This window comes from Phodopus roborovskii, unplaced genomic scaffold, assembly GCF_943737965.1.
Source record: "Phodopus roborovskii unplaced genomic scaffold, PHOROB, whole genome shotgun sequence".
NCBI lineage: Eukaryota > Metazoa > Chordata > Mammalia > Rodentia > Cricetidae > Phodopus > Phodopus roborovskii.
In genome coordinates this window covers 23,793,134-23,810,639 of record NW_026125052.1, presented here as the reverse complement: position 1 = coordinate 23,810,639, position 17,506 = coordinate 23,793,134, and the positions used below count along the sequence as shown (strand labels likewise).

The following is a 17,506-nucleotide window of genomic DNA, read 5'->3' as shown; positions in this document are numbered from 1 at the left end:
CTGACAGAATAATCACTACTACAATCATTTTGAAAAGAAATCTGTGCCCTTTAGCTGTCCCCCCCCCCCAGTAAATCTATTTTTTGACTATCTGTATTCTCCTACTTTATATTTTTCCTGTAGATGAACTCATGGGATATGGGTTCTTTCATTAGGCACTTTTCACTCCATGCTAGCCTTTCAAAGTCTATCCATGTTGCGAGCTGAATCAGTGTTTTGTTTCAGTTATGGTAAGTGACATTCCCTGTGTGCCCATGCACTTTCTGCTGAAGGACATTTGGGCTTTTCTAGCTTTTAACTCTCACGAACACCTCTGTCACAGTCATATATGTTCAGGGTGAAAGGGAAGTCTTGGTGAGTGACAGGTGCCACAGCATCTCCTACCAGTATGTCACTGGAATTCTATCCTGCCACAAAGGTGGCAGCCGGACTCTTGACAGGTTGTCTCCAGGCTGAGTTCTTTGTCCCTGAATATTTTTGGCACAGAGCTCCACAGAGTGGCCCTCCCTCAGCTCTGGGAGGCCACATCTTGGGTGTGACTTCCAGGGGACTTGTTGGAGGCTGCATCTTCCTGGCAAGTGCCTACTTGGGTTGTGTGTCCATGCAGAGGTTGAGAGGTAGAGCGAAATTGAGAGCGCCTGGTGACTTTGGTTAAGGACCTCGTGATGGTTGCTGGAGGCTGATGTCTGTCACTCCCACCCAGACGAGTGATGGGCAGAGCCCCTGTCTCCCAAGGAGTGCTGCATTTACCCGTCATCATCTCTGCAGGGTGGAGGTCCCAACTAAGATGCGTGTAGAGCGATGGGCCTTCAACTTCAGTGAGCTGATCCGGGACCCCAAGGGTCGTCAGAGCTTCCAGTACTTTCTCAAGAAGGAATTCAGTGGTGAGTTCTCCTCCTTCCTTCCATCCTCCACCCCTCTCCCCTCACAGGATTCCATGCTGCCCAGGCTAGCCTTGAATTCTCCATAGCTGAAGATGGCCTTTAGCGGTTCTCCCAACTCCCTCCCAAGAGCTGGGATTACAGGCATGAGACATGCTACCTGGTTTAACAGGGTCCCGAGATACGAAGGTACTGAGGGCTCAGTGTATGTTAGTTTAACACTCTCAACTAAGCTGCCTCAACAGCTCGAGGGTGGTTTTTGTTGTTGTTGGTTGGTTGGTTGGTTTTGTTTTGTTTTTTTTTTTTGCAACTGTCCCTTTAATGTCCAGCCTAGGGCTTTAGGAGTTTCCCAGTGGGTGCTTCCATATCTTGTTAAGGCTTTTAAACAGGGCTTCTTGCTTTTCCAAGTTTAAGAGTCCTACCTGGGTCCAGGGCCACAGGCTCAGAAGGACAGTGCAGTCTGGGGGGAAAATCACATCTCTAAAATATGGGTCAGTTTCATTCACTCTTCCCAGGACTCCATCCCTTTTTGACTTCCCCTTCATTGCTCAGAGTTCCTCTAATCCACTTTCATGACCTCTGGCCTGCTATCCTCTCCATAAATATAGCTTCAGAGGTCAGCTAGCTAGCTTCCCCAGCTTCTCTGCCAGCTGTGCTGCCCTCATCTTAGAAGTTCTTCAGAGTCAATCCTGCCATGGATTTGAAAAAAAAAAAAAAAAAAAAAAAAAAAAAAACCAAAACATTGCTTTTGTTTTTACTTTATATATGGGTGTTTCGTTAACATTTACATCCCTACACAATGTGCATGCAGTTCCCAAAGATTCCAGAAGGGGCATCATATTTCTCCAGAACTGTAGTTACAGAGAGTTGGTAACTGCCATATGGTTGCTAGAAGTTGAACCCGGGCCCTCAGGTAGAGCAGTAAGTGCTCTTAACCGACCAGCCATCTCCCAGCTCTTCAGGGATCTTTATTGTTTATTTTTTATTTTGGGGGGTGCCTTTAAACTCATATTTACCTGAACCCAGCCCAGGGATGCCTTTTGTAATTGGATTGAGTTGCAATCCCTTGTAGTCTCAAGTTCTGCAAGTGATTCGAGACACAGTGTAACTTCTTGTCCTGGTTTCTCCCAGGCCTTAGGAGGGTGTGGGCTTTAGCAAAGGTCTGTCTCTGAGTGTCTCACCCACTGAGAACCATCTGGAAACAGGACGAGGCTAGATTAGAACTAGTTACACACTCAATCCCTATGCCACCTTTGCAGAAATACTGGCTTTTATGGGATTCATTTGTCTGTTTACTCAGTCTCACCCTTGTGAAGCTTCTTGATTGGGTTTGCAACTCTAGGGCTGTGGACCTGCTCCTGAAGCAAATCGTACTGGACATGCCTTTAGTCTGGATGACGACCCCACACAGAGCATTGCATTAGAGTATGGGTTGCTGTAAATCATTCTCTCTAATCAATCCTAATTACATAATGCCATAACCCTCAGAAAAGAGTGGAAAGGAGCATGCACCTAGCAACTGGTAGTAAGTGGAAATGGTGTCATCTAGTGGTCAATAGACAAACTGCATGCTGAGCTTCTCCACTCACTCTAGAAGAGTTCAGAGACAACACCTTACCCCTGTATGCAATTTCCCCGTTCTTCCCTCTCCCCAGCTTGCTACCCCCTGCTCTCCTTCGGTCTACACAGATTTGGGTATTCTGCATGCTTTTTATGATGGGGATCATACAGTATGTGACCCTTTCTTACTTAGCGGGCTACATACTTCTGTATGGCTGAGACAGATTCCACTGTATGAACACCCACTTTTGTTCATCTGTCCATCAGTTCATGGGGAATTAAGGTTTTTTTCTTTAAAAAATTATTTATTTTTTTTTAAAATATGGGTGTTTTGCCTGCAAGTATATATGTACTCCATGTGTATGCCTGGTTCTCACAGAAGCCAGAAGAGGGCATCAGAGCCCCTAGAACCGGAGTTATAAAAGATTGTGAGCTGCCATGTGTGTGTTGGGGGCTTGCTTACAGTTTCAAAGGTTTAGTCCATCGTCATGGTGGGAAGCATGATGGCACACGGGCAGACATGGTTCTGGAGAAGTAGCTGAGAGTTTGACCTCTGGATCTGCAGGAAAGAGAGAGAGAGAGACTCTGGGTTTGGAATGGGCTGTTTGAAACCTCAGGGTCTGCCCGGCCCCTGGTGAAATGCTTGCTCTAACAAGGCCACGCCCCCTAGCAAAGAGATTCTCTGTCCTTTTTACAGCTGAATGTATCCCATGGCAAATGTGTACCACATTTTGTTTATCCATTCCTCCCCCATGGGCATTTTGAATTGTTTCCACTTTTTGGCTTTTGTGAACAACTGCGCATTTAATTTTAGTCCTAAGCAATGAACATGCTTGCTTATTGATGATACCATCTTGATTTTCTCAGGTAAAATTGGTACTTGGAATCACTGTACCAGCATATTTGAATTACTGGGGCATGGCTGTGAAATTGGGAAGAGATTAAGGATTTCAAGGGTCTGCCTTTTACTCTCAGTCTAGAGGAAAAATTTCTTCACTAGGAGTCCTTGTATCCGTGTATCCTGTAAGGAAGTGTCTGTCATCAGTTGTCAAAGACTCCAAGGACTTTTTGACTGGAAGATGCCTGGGGGTGGATACAGAAGGCACAGTCAAACAGAGCAGACAGAAATCACACAGCCGTGAGACACAGCAGAGTGTGGGAAGCTCTAGAGTGGAAGTCATAGAAAAAAAACTATGAGCCTGTGTGAACTGTTTGCCAAAGATAAACTCTCAGCCAGAGAGAGTATGGGAGCTGGTGAGATGGTTCAGTGGGCAGCAGCTCTTGTGGCTAAGCCTGATGACCTCAGTCCCTGTAACCACATGATGGACATAACCGACTGCAGTTTTGTCCTTAACCTCCACACCTGTGTCCCTAATAAACAAAAAAAAATATGTCTATTTAGAAAAAGAACATGGCAGCCCATTGCGAGTGGGTTATTAGGAGCTCTGCCCCGTGTATTGTTGAAGGGCAGGATAGCATCCAACCTGTGAGTGGATAATTGCTTCAAGCTTGGGGGTGGCAATCCAGTTTTTGACAGAGGACATTCATAAGGTGAGCCATTGCTGGGTCCCAACTACTCCCACACCCCAGAAGTGACTCCCTCTCTTAAGTGGCATGTGCTCGTATGATGTACCAGTGCTCAGTGACTCATCTTACAGGAAGATGCTCACCAAGACCTTTATTTCCTCTTCTCTCCACTCACTCCCCACCTGGTGTCATCTGCATGGACCCATCTTCCCCGTGCAGGGGAGAACCTGGGATTCTGGGAAGCCTGTGAGGACCTGAAGTATGGAGATCAGTCCAAGGTCAAAGAGAAAGCAGAGGAGATTTACAAGTGAGTTCAGCAGTGTCTTGGGGAAAGCCTCCCTCGTGTGGATGTGGGTACAGTGGCTCTGGGGGTGGGGTCCCACACCCTTGTAGCTGACTGGGCCCTGGCTAGCATCAGCCACTGAACCTGCCATGCCATAAATGATTGTATGTGGTTTGGCAGGTCTGGGGGTTCCTCTGCAGCAAGCCAAGTGAGATGGATGGTAACAGTCTCCTGTTCCCAGGGGATTGTGTCCATGGATGAAATCAAGCCACCCTGAATCACAGTGCAATTTCTCCCCCAAGACAGGGTTTCTTTGTGTGGCTTTGTCTGGCTGTCAAGGAACTCGCTCTGTAGACCAGGCTGGCCTCAAACTCACAGAGATCCACCTGCCTCTGCCTCCAGGTGATGAGATTAAAGGTGTGTACCACCACTGCCCAGAACAGTGTGAATGTTTGTGTTTAACTCTCTCTCTCTCTCTCTCTCTCTCTCTCTCTCTCTCTCTCTCTCTGTGTGTGTGTGTGTGTGTGTGTGTGTGTGTAGTAGATGGGGGGGGGAGACAAGGGATGTATGGGTAATCTATTCCTTAGACAATGAGGAAAAGGGCATCTCCCGTGTGTGAGACAGTGAGCCCAGTTTGGGGTGCAAGTGTGCACAGATCTTATTCCCCACTCCTGGCTCTAGCAACATTTTGTTTCTGTCTAGCCCTGCCCCTCTTCCAAGTCTCCCCAGAGCCCAGGGCGGCTCAGTGTGCTCTCAAGGGTCAGGTGGTTCAGATCTGCTCCCGAGGGCCAGGTGGTGAGGAAGGGGAATTTGTGGAGCGATACAGTCCTACCCTTGTTGGCCTTCATCCTGGAAGCTTGTGTGTGCCCTTGTCCTGCAGTGGTCATTTCCCTAATGGTCCCACCAGTCTAGGGCTCTGAGGGCCCAGTGTTTTTAGTTCCTAGTCACATGCAATGTGGGTTCCCCAGGTTACTCACCACAGGGTGGGAAGCGGCCCCTCAGAGCTCCAGCCTCTGTTGCTGATTGTTAGGCAGCAGGCCAGCGGGGCCTTTCCACCCAAGGGCCCAGCATTGGCTCCTCGGATGTCATTCCTTCTCATGGACTCAGGTTCCCTTTATACTTGTGCGCCTGGGTATGATGGACATTTCTCTCGCTCTCCAGGCTGTTCCTGGCACCAGGTGCAAGACGATGGATCAACATAGATGGCAAAACCATGGACATCACCGTGAAGGGGCTGAGACACCCCCACCGCTACGTGCTGGATGCAGCTCAGACTCATATTTATATGCTCATGAAGAAGGTGGGCAAGCCTGTGCTGGCGCTGCTCGGTGATCAGGGGTGGGCCAGCCTGTGCTGGCGATGCTCGGTGATCAGGGGTGGGCCAGCCTGTGCTGGTGATGCTCGGTGGTCAGGGGACCCCTTCACAGTTGCAAGGAAAGATCTTCAGAGGTGGGAAAGGGGAGGGGTGTAGATACTGCTTTTCGGGACCTGTGAGGTAGTGCTGCCTGCTATTTCATCCTCTTACCAATGGGCTAGACCTTCCTTGAACACCCCCTCCCCCGCCCCCGGCCCTCTGATCTTGGAAATCACCTATGGGCTCCTTGTTCTGTAGTCACGCTGCTGGTAGAACCAGCCGTAGTGTCAGTGACTCCAAGACAGATCAAAATGATCGCTGTGAGATGTTGAAAGCTTATAAGGCACTGTTTAAGTCTCTGTATAAAGCAAGTCCCCCAAAAGGTCCCCGGGGAGGTTCCTCCCGAGCCTGGGCTCACCTAAGGTCTCAGCAGGGATGGCTCCTGCTCTGACCGATCCAGAGGCCTGGAAGATAAACCTTGTGAGAATTCAGGTAGTTCTTGAAATGGTAGCAGAGGGGAAGCTTCCAAGGGATTGTCATGAATTCCTTGGAAGAATTCCTAAGGAGAATCTGAGAGAACATAACTTTCTGAAAAAAACTCCAAGAGATGAATTTTTTTTCATTTCTTTGAGAGTGCGTGTGTGCATATGTGTATGTGCATATGTTGTGCATGTGTGTGTGTGTGTGTGTGTGTGTAGGGTCAGAAGACACCGTTATGGAGTTAGTTCTCTCTTCTACTGTGTGAGTTTTCAAGTCCTCAGACTTGTTGGCAAGTGCCCTTATCCACTGGGCTATCTTCTGGCCTAGATATACCTAATTATTTAAAAAAAAATTTTTTTTAGCTAATTGATTGTGGGTACATGTCTACATTTGTTCTCTCCTTCCACGGTGTGAATTCCTAGGATCAAACTCAGGTCGTCAAGTTTGGTGGCAAGCACCGTTGTTACTAGATGTGCCATCCTGCTGGCCACACAAAAATCCTATGACAGACAAGGCTTTCTTCCAGTTGATTGGCTTCTCATTATGACAGTTATTGCCTGTGGCATGGAACCTCCATTGGCTTTGTTGTGTGCTATACTGGTCACTTCAGACTCATCATCCCTTACTCTCCGCAGACTTCTTCACCCATTCCTCACCAGATAGTTTCCCTGTGATTTTTGACTCTTAAAAAATGTAGTCTGCAGGGGCTGGGGGAGGTAGCTTAGCTGGTGAAGTACCTGCTTGTTCTGCAAGCATGGTGACCTGAGTTCGGTTGGCCAGTACCCACATCAAAAGCTGGGAGACAGAGCCAGGAGGGCCCCCAAGGGCTTGCTGGGCCCCTAGCCAAAGTGAAGGAGCTCCAGGCTGGGCAAGAGACCTGCCTCCAAAGTAAAGGGAATGACCAAGAGAGATACAGTATCGACTACTGCATGTGTGTGCACAGATAAGCACGCACACTAGCCAGGATGAGGCAGAGGCATCTGTCTCCTGAAAAGAATGGCACATGTCTGCATGGGTGAGTCACAGAAGGATGCTGTATGTCTGCAGTGGGCTCTGCGCCTCTCAGAGGCCGTTTTTGGTGGTGACAAGTTCCACATGGCTCGAGGTCCTCACTGTCCCTGTTTCCAGGTTCCATCCCGTTTCTCATAACCATTGCAACTGCCAACTAGTCGTTAGGGTTTAAGAGATCTTCGAGACTGTTCTCCATTGCTGGGCTGCTGTGGTGGGCATTGCCTCATATTAGCTGTGAGTGGAGTTTTCGGCTGCCTGAAAGTACCAGGCAATGGGGGAGGGGGAGGGTAATCTCCCTACCGTGCTCAGATCCTAGGAAACCTTCCCATAAGAGAGGCCTAAGTCTTGGTCCTTTCAACGTTTTGCATTGTATTTATTATCTTGCCTCTCTACCCTAAATACCAGGGAGAAATGGGTGTTAATGGGGTTAACATCTCCCTGAACACACCTTATTCAAGGAAACAAATTTCCCTTAACTTTGCTGTCCAGGAGAAAGAGCTCAGAAGTGGTGAGCATATTCTACTCCAATACATCCCCCCTCTCCCTGACTCATAACCACTGTTTCCTCTTGTTCCCACCAGGATTCTTACGCTCGCTATTTAAAATCTCCGATCTATAAAGAAATGCTGGCCAAAGCCATCGAACCGCAGGGAACCACCAAGAGAAGGCAAGTGAAGTGTCTTTAATCGCTGGCAGCCACTGTTTACTTTAGAGACTGAAGGCCCCTTGAAGCCAAATGGCTGGCGTGGAGATTTGGTTGATGACATTTTTGGGGCTGGAAAGTGTTGTGCAAGCAAAGGAGGGCCTCATTTGCTTAGAGATGCCCTCCAGCAAGATTCCCTTAGTAATTGCCTCCAGTAAGTTTTGCTTCCCTGATTCCGGATCTAAGGGCCCTAATTATCAGACCGATAATTGTGAGTGTTGCAAATGGAGATGTCTCACTGTTTGTTTTAAATCACCCTACCTCCCTAACTCCAAACTGATGAATAGAATTAATTAAGGTAAATCTTTGTATCTCTATTGTTGCAAGACCTGAGAGAGAGAGAGAGAGAGAGAGAGAGAGAGAGAGAGAAAGTGGGGGGAGGGAAGGGAGGCTAAGTGCACACCAAGAGAAAGTGAGAGATGGTTGGGAGATGCAAACAGTAACACCCCAACTGTTATTGGCACCTCTGGGGACTGCTTTTTAGAAGTCCATTAACTAGTTGGAGATTTCTATCACCTCGTCTTACAGGGACACTGGGACAATGGATGATGTCATACTCCAATGAACAAATTGAACTCTTTTTTTTATTTTTTAACATTTTTTTTCCAGGGGTGAGGGAAGAGGTGGACTGACACCAATTATTTAAAGATTTAAAAGACTAAGAAATAACAGTTTGAACAAAGCTGTGAAATTCTGGCAGAGGTTTTATTTCAAAACCCACATGGCCCTGTGCCCCTGTGTTTAGTAAACGTTCCCATTTGTTCAGCCAATGCTGCACCATCTTCAGTCAATTCTAAAGGGGGGGGGCATCCTTTATCGCAGGAGCTAATGAGAGAATATGCCACCTTGTCCTTGAGGACAGCAGCCCTGTGAGAGGGAGGAAGGAAGGCTGCGGCACTGTGCTAGGGCTACGTAGAAAGGGAGTCGAGTGGCCCCGGGAACTGCAATAAAGGGCCACAATAAACCCAGAACTTCTGTCAGAAAGCATCTGGGGTGGGGTAAGGGATAGATTGTCTCACACTTCTGTCCTGACGTGGCATGGCATGTCCCAGGCATGGGGTTTCCGAGAGGATCCTTCTTGGACACCGAGTGCCTTGGATGACAGAGACCTCTGCTGGAGTACTTGACTTTGGGAAGGGGCGAATGCTCGCACAGAGTGACACTTGACTTGTACCCAGGAGGGGGTACAGTGGGAAGGAACCCATTCCATGTCTCACAGGTCTAAGAAAATCTATTAAAAATTAAGGCACAAACCTCCCCTTTGGCAGAAGTGGTGGCATTAGCTGGTGCTGAGTTTTTGATTGATTGATTTTTGATTTTTTTTGTAAGAGAGCATCCTGCTTCTCTGGTGTAGAGACAAGGGCTCTGGGGACCCACACAGTTCAGAAATTAGGGGTAGTCCTCAGTCTTTAGTCTGTTGTTGCTTCATAAATGCTAGCTCCCCAAATCTATGTACCCCTGCCCCCGAGGCTGTATGTCTCAGCTCCATCCCCTAAGCCCTTCAAACCTTGTCCTGACTCCTAGGGTGTGGTAGTCAGTTTGGTCACGGGAATCCATGTTTGGCTTTGGAGTAAGTTTCTAACTCATCCTGAGATAGGGTATACGAGAAGAGTGGCTGTAGCCCACTAACCCTCTGAGGAAACTTCTGGGGCCCTCTGGGACAGCTCAGTGTTCTTTATGTGTGAGTATGTGTATGTGTGTGCATGCGTGCATGCGTGTGTGCATGTGTGCGGGTGTGTGTATGGATACGTATGTGAAGGCCAGAGGAGGACAACCTTATGTTATTTCACCCCACTACATCCTGGATTTTTTTTTTTTTTTTTTTGATAAGACCTCTCACTGGCTTGGAGCTACTCAAGTAGGTCAGGCTGGATGGCCAGCACCCCGGTGCTCCACAGTCTCTCTCTTCCCAGCACTGGGATTACAAACCTGCACCTGCACCACCATACTGGGTTTTTGACATGGGTTCTGGGAATCAAGTTCTGGTCAATGTGCTGTCAAGTGAACTATCTCCACATCCTCACACCTTGTCTTCTTAAACAAATTCTCTGAGTCCTGACTCTTACTCAAGACTCAAACTCTCTGGGACCCATCATCCAACCCATGTCCTCATCATCCAACCCATGTACCCATCATCATCCGACCTCACTGACCCCGCTGAGGCCATCATCATCCAACCTCACTGAGCCAATCATCCAACCCCATATGCCCTTTTCTTTGAAGATCTTGTGGAGATAACATGGAGATAGATCCTAAAGATCTTTTATTGAGTTCTAGACACTGTAGATGGTGTGTCTGTCATTGTTGCCATCAAAGAATCTTTCTAGGACCTCACCTGAAATTTGGTGGCAGTTGTATTCACTATGGTCCCATTCTCCATATGGGGAAAAGAACTAAGGTTGGACATGGTTCTGAAAGTCCTCTCTGCAGTTTACTGGCAAAATGGGAGACATGTCCCAATTCTGACCTCCTAGCCCCAACCTCCTCCAGGCATGTCAGTGTCACCTGGCATATTAGTATCATCAGGCATGTCGATGTCACCAGGCATGACAGGGTTACCAGGCAAGCCATTTGATTCTCTTCCAACCACTCATCTATCTTTTCTTGTAGTTCTACCCTCCCATTTATGAGGCGTCATCTGCGCTCCAGCCCAAGCCCCGTCATCCTGAGGCAGCTGGAAGAGGAAGAGAAAGCTCGAGAAGCGGCCAACACAGTGGACATCACCCAGGTCATGAGCAAGCTGGACCGCAGGAGCCAACTCAAAAAGGAGCTGCCTCCTCCTAAATGAATTTCTGAATCTGGGGTGGGGGTGTGTGTGTGTGTGTGTGTGTGTGTGTGTATGCGCACGCGCATGTGCGCACACATGGGGCAGGCAACGACATCCCGCAGAAGGATTAGTGTCTAGAAGGTTCATTGTCCATCAGCACAATGTAGGGTTCAAAGTGAACCTTCTAGGTCAGGAGTTACAGGGCTTTGTCTTCCTACTCCAAGTCACCAAGGAGCAGGGCTGGTGATGACAGGGAGTTGTCACACGAGTGAGTAGCAGCACCCGCCAACATTGCTTTAGGGAACTTGTGCTGAGATGCATAGGAGAAAGAGGTTACATTGTGTGCCACCTTATCAAAAACTGACCGTCCACCTTCCAAGGCGACTGCCCTGAGGAGTATTTGTTTAGAATAGCTTTGTGAATCTTCTCACCCCATCTCTCCAATTCAGATGCCACTTCCAAAATAACTTGAGATCCCTCCACAGGGCTCTTCTAAGTCCCATCCCTGGTCTCCCCTGTTACACCTGCCCAGAAAGGCATTGCTGGGATGTTTCCTAGTGGGCTTGTTCTTAGCTATGTCTTTTCTATTTTCCCATTCCCTTGTGCATAATGTTTTGACAAATAGCTTATAGGAATGAAAGACTCAGTCCAGAGGAGGTAAGGAGAGATGTCCTGCTGAGGATGTCATCTCTTTGGTTAAAGAACAAAGACACTGATGCTTGGGTAACAGACTTTGGAGCTACCTTTCTCTATCACTATAGACTAGGCTGTCTCAGTGTTCAGGGGAGAGGACAACTCAATCCATGACTTTGAAGCTCACAAGGTTATCTTGAAAATAAATAACCCCATATACCTGTATGCAAAAGAGAAAAAGGCCGGTGTAAGAGACCGATCTTCTAAATCAGGAATACACATGCATTCCACACATGTATTGAGTACCTTCTATGTGCAGGGCATAGATGAACAAAATGACATTGTTCTTCTCTAATAGAACTTGTGGTCTAGGACCTGACAAAAGCTTTGGTGGTATGGCACCAGGCCACAAACTAGAGTGACGTGCAATAGTACGCCTTTATTGTTACTAAATGGGATCATTTTAGTAGCTGTTGTTTTTGGCTTGCTTGTCTCCCATGTCTGGGGTTTGGCTTACAGGAGCTTGGGCTGGGAAAATTGGACATGTCTACCCTGCTTCATGTATCTTCTGTCTTCCAGCAGCTCTGCCTAGGCATGGTCTTAGGGCAGTGGCAGAATTGCAAGGGACAAAATAGAAATGCAGACGGCTTCCCATGGTCTCAGTCATCTTTTCTTGGCCAGAGAAAGTCAGAGAATCCTCCTAGGTTAAAGGAGTGAAGAATCAGGGCTAGGAATGCAGACCAGTGAGTAGAGTAGAGCATGCCTTGCATGCATGAGGTCATAGGTTCAATCCTCACCACCACATAAAACCAAACATGGTGATGTACACCTGTGATCCTAGACCTTGGGAGGTGAAGGCAGGAGTATTGTGAGTTCAAGGTCCTGCTTACATACATAATGAATTGGAGGCTAGCATAAGTCTCCATGTGTGTTCATGAGGGGAGAAGGAGGAGAAGGGAAATAGACTCTATTCTTTTTAGTAAAATTATATCAGAGTCCCACTGAAAAATATATGGATACAGGGAAGGGTATGGAATTGAGTTCATTGTAGTAATTGTTAATCAAAATTATGGTAAAATCTGTTGAATAAGTTATAAAGGAAATGGGTATGATGCCATGATAAGGAAGATGTGTTCTGTGTAGGCTTAGACCTCTTGGAAGCAGTGGCAGAGGAACAGAGGATGAGAAAGATTTGTCACAGGATGTAGACCAAGCAAGGAGAATGTCCCACAGAGAGAGGAACTCTAAGGACAAAGCCCCAAAGGTGGGAAATGGTCTGGAGTGAACTGAAAAGCCAGGTGGCTGGAGCCTGGTGGATGAGGAAATGGTACAAGACAAGGTGAGCGAGGTGGGCAGGGCCAGGTCACTGAAGACTATCTAAGCCAATATAAGTAGCTTGTGGTCATTGGTTTCATTCTAGCAAGATAATCCCAACTCCATAGGGGATAGACACTTCCAGATTTCACCAGTTACCCTGGGATAGCACCAGGGATGTGCTTTTTAAATTTTTCTGTTGAAGAATTTTGGAGTCCCAGGGCAGAAGCTTCAGGTAATGAACCTTTATAAATGGAGTGACATGAGGGGAAGGGCAAAATCTAGCTTCCCTCTTGGACTGCCCAAGACTTAGAAGTTCTATACATGTGTGTTACATGACTGCATGAATAAACACGTGAAGAATGAGTGAGTAAATGAATGAATGGAAAGAACTTTGGGTTCCGAGGAAGCCTTTTGGGCCCGGGTCCAGTTCTAACACAAGCCATGTAGTCTTGAGCAACCCACAGGCCAGCTCTGCTTAGTCATTTGTGAAAAGAGAGCCTGTTACAAGATCAGTTCCAGAACTGGGATGCCAATTTTACTTGAATATTTAGAATAGGAGGAGATTAAGGTAATTTTAAAAAATTTACATTAAAACAACCATAAATATATTATGAAATGGAATGCAAAATGCACATGAATTTTTAAGGTTAACGTTGGAGACATCAAAGTCATTTCATGCTCGGCTGTGCAGGTTCATGCATGGCCCTCCTAAGTCTCCTGGGGGATGTGTGTTTACCCAGCTCCCCCGCTATTTGGCCTACTTTGGCAGAAAGTTTGAGACACATGGAACCAGAGAATATTTGCTGTCCCTTCTAATCACTCCATGCATGCTGAGGTCATGCCAGCAGCGTGGTGGCTAGAGTGGTAGAACCACAGAGTTCATCAGTGCTTAGGTCCTGTTCATTTTTGGTCTATCCATGTGCTGCCCCACTCCCCAGGCTTGGCTTGTCAAGGCTCTCATTCTCTGGAAGACTGCAGTATGCTGTTTCAGGTTCTTTACCACATATGTAGGAATCTACTCATGTCTACTGTCATCATCATCGCTATCACCATCATCACCAGCCACCATTATCATCATCCCCATCATCATCACATCCTAATCACCATCATGTGGTCATCTTTACCACTATCATCGGTACCCTTTCCATCATCACTACAGATTATCATCATCTTAACCATTACCATCAGCATCATCTCCATCCCCATCATCATCTCCACCATCACTGCTGTCATTGTTACCATCATCGCCATCCTGTCATCATCCCCATTGCCAACACTATAGCAGTCCTTATTCCTGCCACCATACCATTGTACTCACCACCGGAATCAACACTAACATCACCTCTACCAGCACCATAACCATTACTTTTACCATCACCATGATCATCACCACCATTACCATTAGACTCCCTAGACACGTCATGGTCTTCAAGTGTCTTGCTTTGTTCCGTCAGTGTTGTTCAACACAGTCACCCATTATTCTTTCTTGTTCAGATACTACCCTAGGAACATTTAAATCATTATTGTCCTAGACCATCTCACTTCTCTACTATCGCAGCATCCTCTGCACTCTCTAGACAGCAATGGGTTATATTTGAGGTATAAAGTATGTCTCTGTATCCTCTAGCTTCTAAGAGAAGGCTATATTAGTAACAGGGTAGTAATCAGCAGATCTGTGGCCCCATGTTTTATGACCGAAGTGAGGGTTAGTTCCAGCTAGGAAGGTCTTATGCGAGACTGTGCTCAGTGGGATGACTAACCAGAGAAATGATGTTCTCAGCTAAGCTGAGTTTTCATTATGACACCAACTTTACTTGCTTTTGGAGAAGAGGGGAAGGGTCTGGGTCCTTGAATGATGAATGCGACCACAGGTCTTTGATTTCCCAGCCAGTTTCTGATGGAACAAAAGTGAGCTGAGATGCTGCACTGTCTGCTTTGCTTTCCATTACAAGCCCTGTGGTTGTGTCTCCCTGTTGATGTACCCACCGCCTCATTTCACGCTCCTGCCCTACCTCTCTGGCTCCCTTGCACAATAAAATACACTGCTCACAACAAATCTGAATCAAGTTCTACTCATCTGTCTCCTGTCGCATTTCTTCACCACGTGTCTTGCATGCCACTTGCTTTGCTGTTCATGTCATTGGTATAGGGCTGGGTTGCAGAGCACAAGCCCAGGCCTGCATGGTAGGAACAGAGTGTGAACTCCTGTGGTTTCATTGTGAGAAAGAGCTAGAAAAACAAAAAGTGAAAGCCAAACCAAACCATTCACCCAGAAAGGACCTTCGTGGGCCAGGTAAGTGAAGAAGGGAGGGAAGGCAGTGGCCACCTTGCACCATTCATCCCGGAAAGGAAACGGTTCTGGGAAAGGAATGGGGTGGGAAAAAGTGGGGAGGGGAAGAGGAGGATAAAGGGACAGTCAAGCCATATTGTCTTGGTTAAGTCTTTTGTTCTCCAGGGTCCTCAAACTTCTTATCTCAAAGGTGGGGTGAACTCAGGAGTTTGTGACACTTTCCAAGGCAGTGAGGTTCAAGTGAACTCAGTAGGAACCTCACTGATATCCCCCGACTCTCTCCTGTTATGAGTAGGTTTTTTTCCCCTGCCTGGTCCCACCACCACACCAGCCCCAATTAACACACAGAGACACTGTATTAGATATAATGCTGTTGGCCTGTTACTAGTTTCTTATCAGCTAGCTCTGTCTTAAATATTAACCCATTTCAATTAATCAAAGTATTTCCATGTGGTCTTATCTTACTGGAGAGAGGGGCTGGTGTTCTCTCTCCATCCTCCATCTTGGATCTCCTCCCTACTACTTCCTCTCTCCTCCTCATCTCCTAGTCCCACCTATCTTGCTTTCCTATTGGCCAACAGTGCCTTATTCATTAACCAATAAGAGAAACATATTTACAGAATGACATCTCCCATTACTCCAGCTTATTTCCTCATTCAGATACTTTTATTCCATTTCCCAGGACATGGAAGCCACACGGGCAATAGGACGGTGACGCATGTTGTTAGGAGCAGCAGGGGCATTTGGGTCACACATCTAGGCGTGGAGGAGCATTTAGTCATCGTCTTAATTTTCTATTGCTGTGTGACAAATGAGCTTGTCCCTCTCAGTGGTCCTTGACTGTGCTGCACTTTACACTGGGACAGGATTGCTTGAGTGACCTGAGCCTAAGCCTCACTCTGAAGTCAGTGGCCTCCTGCCCGGGGCTCAGGCAGCCTCCTTCAGTCTTAGAGTCTGAAGGATGACCGGGGCCCTCTGAGTAAGGCATCCATGTGGCTGTTTCAGAGAAGGCTGGTTCCTCATTGTAGCCCTTCTAGTCCTCTCTGGGAATCAGTAGTGGCTCAGCTGTCCCTAAGACACCACCCACTTCTTCTCAGAACTTCTGTCCATACCCAGCTTTCATGTCCTATATGACCATAGCAGGCCTTCGGGAGGGACACCCAGAAGCCACACCAGTTGACCCCTGTGGCCTGCAAAGGAAGGGGTAACAGTGAAGACCCTGAGTGGAACTCAGCTTTAGTTTCCTGCTCAACTTGGGCAATACCAGCCCCTCCCCATTCCTCCCCAAACACACTGGGGCCACGGTGGCCAGGGCAATGAGATGCTTCTTTTTCTTTGTGGGATCACAGAGTCACCTCTTCCTCTAGAATCATCTGTCTCTTTACTGCAAATTTGACACTCAGCCTTATTGTGTTCTCCCAGCGTCCCTTGCCTAGCATGGGGGTAGGCCTGGGCAGGTCCTAGGATTTGAGGCCCTAGAATGTTCTCAGGGCGGACACAGGTGGGGGGTGTGGCCTCAAGCATGGAGGCTCAGCAGGGCACCAGTTGCAGGGCTCCCCGGTTGCACTACTGTGTTAAAGTGAAGCTGTTACATGCCTTTCAGGTGGGTATGTGGCTCAGTGGTGAAACACTTGCCTAGCATGGGCAAAATCATGAGTTAGATTCCCAGCGAAGTGCGCACGCATGCGCATACACACACACACACCATACAGCAACAAAACAGTGTCTAAAGCTGTGGTCAACAGTGATGGAGAGATGACATGGGGTGTGAAAGACACAAGGCATTATTCATTTGGAGACTTGAGTTGAGGGGTAACCAGGTTCACCATGGTTATACTCTAGCATCCCAGGACTGGAAGTTCAGCTTGTGACAGATGAGTCCTGGCAGGAGGCCTTTGAATGGCTATGTCAGTATCACAGGTATCTCAGGGTAGGCTTTTATATCAATCCTGCCAGAAGGCTACCACAACAGATCTGCACCATTGCCATTGGAAGGAGATCCAACTAGCTGAGCATGGCTTGTCAGCCCTGGTGGCTGGAGACATGACCCTCACTGAACCTTCCTTTTTTCCTTCTCCACAGTCAGGTCAGCACTTGGCTCCCAGCCCTCACCTGGCCGTGTACACAGGGACCTGCGTGCCTCCCTCTCCTTCCAGCCCTTTCTCCCCATCCTGTCGTTCCCCCAGGAGGCCCTTTCCCTCACCAAGTCGCTTCATCCGGCGGCCCAGCATCGCCATCTGCCCCTCTCCCATCCGAGTGGCCTTGGAGAGTTCTTCAGGCCTGGAGCCCAAGGGGGAAACCAGCTGGTCTGGTGCCAACTGTGGGCCCTCAGTCACTGAGAGCAGTGAGACCTCTGTGGACCAGACAAGACCACATGGCCAACCCAGGGCTCCTCCCAAGGCCCGTGTGGCTCTGTCCCTTGGAAGGTTTCTGAGACGGGGCTGTTTGGCATCCCCGGTTTTTGCCAGACTCTCACCCAAGTGCCCCGCTGTTTCACACGGGAAGGTGCAGCCTCTGGGGGACATGGGCCAACAGCTGCCCAGGCTGAAACCCAAGAAAGTGGCCAAGTAAGAAGCTGAAGGGGCTGGAGTTGTTTGCATGTGGACAGTGGGCCTGGGCGTGGACAGTGGGTGTGGGCGTGGCTTCATGGTGTTGATAGAGCCACGGGATTGTGGAGATCAGACACATCTCTAAGTCACC

General features: G+C 47.9%; 1 protein-coding gene across 1 annotated transcript in view; it reads left to right on the top strand.

Moving 5' to 3' along the window:
• Rgs9 (regulator of G protein signaling 9) overlaps nucleotides 1-17,506 on the top strand; it is a 65,803-nt gene that overhangs the window by 47,035 nt on the left and 1,262 nt on the right. Inside the window, exons 13-18 of the mRNA XM_051179592.1 lie at nucleotides 769-884; nucleotides 4,188-4,275; nucleotides 5,413-5,551; nucleotides 7,678-7,763; nucleotides 10,410-10,527; nucleotides 16,889-17,373. Coding sequence (XP_051035549.1) covers nucleotides 769-884; nucleotides 4,188-4,275; nucleotides 5,413-5,551; nucleotides 7,678-7,763; nucleotides 10,410-10,527; nucleotides 16,889-17,373 — 1,032 coding nt within the window. The remainder of the gene's footprint in view (nucleotides 1-768; nucleotides 885-4,187; nucleotides 4,276-5,412; nucleotides 5,552-7,677; nucleotides 7,764-10,409; nucleotides 10,528-16,888; nucleotides 17,374-17,506) is intronic.